This window comes from Convolutriloba macropyga, unplaced genomic scaffold, assembly GCF_964194025.1.
Source record: "Convolutriloba macropyga unplaced genomic scaffold, txConMacr16.3 SCAFFOLD_478, whole genome shotgun sequence".
In the NCBI taxonomy this organism is placed as follows: Eukaryota; Metazoa; Xenacoelomorpha; order Acoela; family Convolutidae; genus Convolutriloba; species Convolutriloba macropyga.
In genome coordinates this window covers 90,687-98,421 of record NW_027453633.1, presented here as the reverse complement: position 1 = coordinate 98,421, position 7,735 = coordinate 90,687, and the positions used below count along the sequence as shown (strand labels likewise).

At 34.2% G+C, this 7,735-nt stretch overlaps 1 protein-coding gene across 1 annotated transcript in view; it reads right to left on the bottom strand.

Moving 5' to 3' along the window:
• Positions 1–7,231: 7,231 nt before the first annotated feature.
• The window catches only part of LOC142358432 (uncharacterized), a gene marked incomplete at its 3' end in the record, with an annotated part of 31,834 nt that continues 31,330 nt past the window's right edge, over positions 7,232–7,735 (bottom strand). Inside the window, exon 3 of the mRNA XM_075409831.1 lies at positions 7,232–7,417. Coding sequence (XP_075265946.1) covers positions 7,232–7,417 — 186 coding nt within the window. The remainder of the gene's footprint in view (positions 7,418–7,735) is intronic.

The following is a 7,735-nucleotide window of genomic DNA, read 5'->3' as shown; positions in this document are numbered from 1 at the left end:
GGACAATCCCCTTTGTCCTTAACACAATTTGGTGCGATTGCATCTCAAATTAATTTACGAGGATTCAATTTTAGTTGCATAACCTCAATGCAAGCGAGAAGGCAACAGAAGAACTCCTCAACCAAAAAATTGAGAATTTTTGATAAACGAATAATGGAAGTTGGAAACTAATGGGTTGAAAAACCGAAAACCCATTGTTCTCAGGCGAATGGAATGACTTTCTCTGTTTTGTACCTCAACACTGGCGTTGAGCGATGACCAAATTTTATAGCTAAAATCCGCATAGCAAAAATGACAATTTTCCACGGCGTAATTTTGGCATCTTAAAGAAGAAGCACTGAACCGGCCTATCGCTATCACGTTTGACACAATTTAGCTGAATTGCATCTCAATTCAATTTACCAGGATTCAATTTTAGTTGCGTAAGCTCAATGCAAGCGAAAAGCAACAGAAGAAATCCTCAACCAAAAAAAAATGAGAAATTTTGATCAACGAATAATGGAAGTTGGAAACTAATGGGTTGAAAAACCGAAAACCCATGGTTCTCAGGCGAATGGAATGACTTTCTCTGTTTTGTACCTCAACACTGGCGCTAAGCGATGACCAAATTTTGTAGCTAAAATCTGCATAGCAAAAATGACAATTTTCCACGGCGTAATTTTGGCATCTTAAAGAAGAAGCACTGAACCGGCCTATCGCTATCACGTTTGACACAATTTAGCTGAATTGCATCTCAATTCAATTTACCAGGATTCAATTTTAGTTGCGTAAGCTCAATGCAAGCGAAAAGCAACAGAAGAAATCCTCAACCAAAAAAAAAATGAGAAATTTTGATCAACGAATAATGGAAGTTGGAAACTAATGGGTTGAAAAACCGAAAACCCATGGTTCTCAGGCGAATGGAATGACTTTCTCTGTTTTGTACCTCAACACTGGCGCTAAGCGATGACCAAATTTTGTAGCTAAAATCTGCATAGCAAAAATGAAAATTTTCCACTGCATACTTTTGGCATCTTAATGAAGAAGTACTGAGCCGCCCTATCGCTATCACATTTGACAGGTAACTTTTCTTACCAACAGACAAATTAGGAGGTGATAAAAAGGGACACTTTTACACAAAGATAAAAGATTTGACCAAAAACTAAGATCTTGAAATTAAAAAAAAACTCATTCGTAGTTTCTTGACTGAAAATATTCCAGATAACGAAATTCAAAGCAACTGCAAAACAATAGGGCACATTCGAAATAGCTATTAAAAAGGAATTAAGAGCTCAGCCGAAAACTCGAAAACTTAAAACAACGCCTCTCCGAATGCTGAAAGTAAATGCAATTAACTCACAACAGCACTTGCGCCCACCAGTTCGAATCTTCTCATTTGTTTACAACTTCAATCTCCCGTAAGGCGATCAATCTACCCAGTGCGATGATTCCCGATAAATTCTGGCGGGAAAACCGGGATAACTACCATTCCTGGTATTTCCCGCTAAAATTGCCAAATTTCTGTCAGGAAATTCCAGGACTGACAGGAAAAATCAAAGATTGATATAATTCCCGATTTCCCTGGTATTTTCCTGATAAAAATCCTGGTAATCCCGCTCGATGTGTCGAGAAATTACCGTAAATTACCATTAAATGCCGTTCCTGGTAGGATTCCTGGTATTTTCCCGCCGGGAAATTAGGAAAGTATATCGCAAAAATTACCGGGAAAATTCCATTCCTACCGAGAAACGTTGCGGTGGGTATCTACTAATTGTGGATTTATGTGATCACTGAGACAAAATATGTTTTACATTGCTAAAACGGAGCAATTAATTCAGTCTGCAAAAGCAAGTGGCTGAACTTTGTGGAAAACCTAGAAAACTAATCTCTGACATCAATGGCAGGAAACCATTCAAATCGTTTTTTGAAAATTCAAAACAAAAATTGTACATACATTCTTCAAGCGGAATGGGACAGTGATTGCTTCGAAGAACTTAATATGAAAATGAATTCCTTGTAATTAGGGATCAAAGAGCAGTTTTTAGCAAAAATTATGAAGATAATATTCAAAATGCCATGTAACAGCCACATAAACCGATGGGTTGACCAACTTCATCCTTATCATTATTCATTTCAAAAATTTGACAGGCACAGGGAAAGATTTTGTTGACCACGCGTGCGCCAAATCTTATCAACGAGCTAAAAATTATACTTACATCATAACTAAAAAATAGACAATCCGTTAAGTATACATCAATAACAGAAAAAATTTGAAAACATTATATTCAAAGGAAAATCCACAAATAAAATACAATCAGTTGCATCCAATAATTTCTATTGACGCTTTCTTGGTAAAGATTACCCCAGAACTTTTTTGACTGCGTCGTAAAAGCCGTTGCAATTAAAGTTTCATTGCAAATAAAAACTTCTTTTCACATTCCGACGTAATGTCAATGCTCAAACTTTTTTCATGTTGCAGAAAAATTGTTATTTTGTGAAACAACTCGGAAAGTCGGCTCCTAAAAAATGCTCAATGCTATTGGCAAAAAGCTCTAAAGATGGTCTATTCTCTCTAATAAAAGATCTCAAAATCAGTAGACAAGAACCGTTTTTTACCCTATTTTTATGAAGCGTTTTTCAATGGCAGATTGAAAAAGACGATAGATTGACACACATTTGCAAACAGTTGCTAACAAAAGTTCCCATTTTTTTTTCAAATTAGTTTGTCTGCATTTTTTGCTTTTATTAGCGTGCCTTTTGTTAGTTTTACATCAGTATTGCTATCCATAAACTTATTTCTATCTTTTTTCACATCATTAGTATTTTTGCAAATTTTTACGAATTATTTTTGCTTCAGTTGCTATTAGTGTTTTTGCTAGTGTTTCAGAATAAAATTTTTATTGTTACTGGAAATTAACCGAGAAATCTCTTTCTTGTTTACAGAATAGGTTACAGGTTTTTTTGTATTTTCTGTTTCCAACAGAACGCAAATACTTGTTAGAACAGAAAATAGCTGCATACAACGACGTGGGTTTGACTGGTCTGAGTATAATTTTAACAAGAAATTTCCAAAAATGTTTCCAAAGAATTTATATTCCTCAAGTTTTTTGGTACTCTTTTCGTTCGTTTATGGGGGCATGCTCTCGCTTAAACAAGACTTACAAGTAATGTGTGATAAATCAATTTCTTTGCGTTTTTTCTTCTTAACAAGTACGTTTATTGTTTTCGTGGCCATGTTGACATTAATTTTTTCTTTCTATGTTTTTATAATTTCTTACGTCACGTAATGCAAAGAGGGACAAAATTTTAGATGAAAACATTGGAATATTTTTTGGCTGGGTTAATTATATTATTTACTACAGGCCATGATTTTCAAAACTTTTTCTGTCTTTTTCACGCCCCAACTCAAACTGAATCGTATGCGAAATTGTACTTCAGAAATATTCTACCCGAGATTGCCTTTTTGCTTCTAGGGATGAAAAAGAGTTTTCTTTTGTTCTTTATTCTTTTTAAGACTGATACCATTATAAAAGAGAACAACAGCTAAAAAACGGCCTATATTTGACAACAATGATTGTAAACTTGGAAACATTTATTTGAAAAAAAACTGTCCCCATTTTTGGGGGTCGCCCTCCTGGTTGGGAAATACAATCTAGACAACTACGATTGACTTTTTTAAACACTTGATCATAACTTTGGTTTATTGCAAAACTTTTAGCGTGTTTTTATTGAGTTTTATATTGCGGGAATACATTTTTTGCGGTTAGGTGAAAACCGGGCAGACTCGTTATTTTTCATAAAAAATCAGATATTTGTTTTTATTTGTTTCTTTTTGTTTCTTGTCAACGTAATGCCAAACGTGAAAACGAATAAAAGGAGTTATTGGCATAATTTTGGCATTGTTGATCCGTTTTGAGAAAAAAAAAACTTTCGAAAAATTTTTTGCTCAAACCTATTTAAAACAAATAATCGTTTGTGATTTTGAATTTAAGCATAAATTATATAGGAATCCTCTTTCATCTCGTCAATAAGTTCTTTTTTGTTTTTAGGTAAAGTTTCTCCAGTTTATCGGTGTTTTTGACAGACTTTCTTGAAAAGCACGCACGCTCTCACCAAACAAAATTTGCGTATTTATTTAGGCTTAATTTAAATTTCCAACGGTATCTAACTTATCACAGTCTTATTTGTCCTTTCTCGAGTACTCTGCTTATATCATTCAATGCTTGCTTTCCAAGATTTTGTGCAGTAATGCTTGAAAAATCGGTCGCAAAAAAACAAAGCAATCAGTATCCAAAGACATCCGAAGACACGAGATGTGGCTATTCTCAACTCCAGGCCAACCGGCCTCAAAGGAACACAAAAATATAAAATTATTGGCCTAAATTTATTTAGAGACACTTATTATTAAAAACACTTAAAAATCTTATTATGAGTTGAAAATTTTTGTCAAGAATTCACAGCTTTTTACCTCAATCGGTCAAAATTTCAATTTTTAACGTATTAGTGCAATCTGTTGTAATCAGTTCTGTTCGAAACTTGACTATAAACAGAAAAAGTTGCCAAGAAAAAACCGCAATCGTATATTAAAAATTGGTTTGTCAGCTACATTTTCTGTTCTGCAAAAATACGCCAAGAACAATTAATAGCTTGCTTCTCTCTCAATTTCAAATTGAACTAAACTAAATAATTTTATTTTAAGTGCGGCATTTCATATCTCAAATTCGCCCTAATCTAATCTTCGAAAAAAACTATTCAAAACACTCCTCCTCTGATAGTATCAAAAACAACACCCCACTAAAAAACCAACCCTTGTGAACTTAATCAAAAATTAAGCACAAAAAATACCACAGAGGAGATGACGGTGGCTATTAAGCAGAGTCAACTCTCTTTTCAGATCAGTTGAGAGAAAATTTTGTTAACGCAGAGTTGCGTTCGCTTATTGTTTGAGATATTTGTAGACGTATACAGTAGACAAAAAGTCGACTAATAGATTGGTGTAATTTAGAAGTGCAAAAGCAAACATACCCGGCAGATTGGCGGAAAATAGACGCCGTTGATTCCCATAACTCTATTGGTGTTGAAAGAAAAGAAAATATCAACAAAAATTGATATTTGTACAAAAACATTTTTAAGTGCGATTTATTTTGATGTCATTTCTCAGTTTAACATACTCCTGTCTCTCAGTGTGAGGCTTCAGGTTCTAGTATGAATACCAATAAGCATTATAGATAGTAACTAAAAGTTATGAGAACAAAATTCAAGTACCGGGCATCGAAATATAGGCTTTATGGGTTTATCCCGTTTCTATTTCGACTATGAATTTTTATAATGACTATCTTCATTTTGAATTGCTTTGCTGAACAGCTGCTGTTTTAGAGGACTTTTAGTAGAGTGGCAGAAGAGTGAAACTAGCCTAGAGAAGTCAAAAAAATTTCACGCAAAATGTCAAAAAGCGGCAAAAAGTTAAAGCGAAAAAAAGTTCGACAAAGTAAAAAAACATATCAGGACAAGTCCTGACGTACAATTGAAAGAATTTTTATTGACTAAACAAAAAATGAGACCTAAAACGGACTATGAGTGAATTGGGAAAACCATTTCTAAAAAAAATCAGATACAAAAACAAAAAAAAAACAGAAAATAATGTCAAAATGCCGCTAGCGAGAACAAAAAACCACTAGGGAGAAATTTCAATCTGATTTTCACAAATAACTAGGCCAATAATGAACTATGAAAGGTTTGGAAAAACAATTTGGAAAAAAATCTGATCAGAAAAATCGAAAAAACAGTAAAAATCAAAGTGAAGTTGCCGCATGTGATCAAAAAAACCACTAGCGAGAAAGCCAATTTTTGTTGAAAACACCGATTTCTCACTCCGCTTTAAAATTAGAGCGAAAAATTTTCACGCCGCAAAACCACTCAATTTTTCGCTCCATTTCCTGTTTCGGCGTTACCAAAATCACTACTCCAATTTGACTTCAAAAATCATGAAAATCTGTGAACAGATCTTTAAAAAAAGACAGCGCCCCAATACAATTCAAATTCTTAGGATCTTTATAAACAAATTAGGATCTTTATAAAAGCCGGCTGAGAAGATGAGGGCGGCTATTAAGCATAACCGACTAACGTCGGCCGAATTGCTCTCAAACGACGGGCGAGCGGTTGCCTTCGTCAGTAGCTATCCACGGTTTAGTGAGGCTAGCTTCAGCTTGATTCAACTCAGCAACTTTCTAGTTTTCTAGCCTTCTTAATAAATAAATCAAATAAAAAACTGATATTTAAAAGATTTGCAAAATATTGCAAAATTTAAAAGAAAAGCTTCCAGATGTTCAAAACTAGAATTCACAACCTTAAGTTCTTTGGGACCATTTCATTGTCTCAAGAGACTATCCAGTATCCCTATTTCATGCTGTAAATAGTTACACTGGCTCATATAGATCCATAAACTTGGAACATATTAACTTTCCGAAAATTTGAAAAGAAAACAAACTTTATCAAAGAATTGCTAAAGCTGGAGTCCTTAAAATTTTGATAACCATTCCATAAACTCTAGAAGCTATGCAGCAGCTGATCATCAAACTTCGGAGTAGGTCTCTAGCACCCTGGTGCCGAAAAAATGATAAAAAACTCAAAAAGTTTCAAAAAACTTGGAAAAACTGCAAATATTTTTTTAAAAATTGCTGATATTAAAATCTTGAAAAACATTTCATTACTTCTAGAAGATATGCAGTAACCTATCATCCAACCATAGAGCAGATTATATGGCTATTGGGGCTGGAGAAACCTAAAAAAATTGACAAAAAAAATCAAAAACTTGAAAAAAAGTTGCATAAAAAACTGCTAAAATTTCTGATAATAAAAGTTGAAAACTAATCCATGGCTAAAAAGACTTTCCATTGGGTTGGGGGACAACAACGCGGTGGTGGGGGATTTTGCAATAGTGGGGGTCAACAGTGGGTGTCTTCAACCTCTAAAAACCGCCCTTCACACAATAAGTATAAGTCTCGAAAACAGTTTGAGCTGAACCAGAGCTGAAAGGCTCTAAGAGCACTTAGTGCCCGCTGGGCGCTACAAAATTTTTTTCTGTTTGTGAGGACGAAAATTCAAAAGCCTCAGACGAAAAATTTGTCAAGCGAAAAATTGCAAAAAAAACCGACAGGACTAATATAATTACTACAAACTTCGTTTGAGAGCAATTAATGACCTGTCACATTTATAAACCAAAATAAATCGTCAAACCGTAGCAATTACTTACTTTTGGGAATAATTTGATGGCGGAATCATGGCATCTGTTAATTTTTTGTAGTCAGTTGTAAAGCGAACTTCTCTGCAAACATCATTTCCAAAACCAATAAGTGCTGCATGGCTGGTTTTAGCTTTAAGTTTTGGCTCATATCGTTTCAAGATCTCATAAACAAACTGTTTCTCCAACTCAAACTGCCTGAAAGTATTGATATGTTTTCAGAGAACACTTTGGTGTCGCCATAATTAAATGTTTTTAATTGTTTTCTGGAGAAACAAAAATATTTTTTTTTGGATTACAATAATTTTACTTTATAAAGCTTTTGTACCACTTTAATAAAAAATTTAGATTATATTTGTTACAAAATAAAAAATTAAACATTGCTGGGTCGAGGTTCTGTCGGAAATAATGTAAAAGTTGCGGTGAATAGCGGGGAAAAACAGTTTTCACCACAAAGCGCCCGCATATTTTTGCGATGAATGCGGTGATAGCGGTGAATTTTCGTAAGACTTGCTG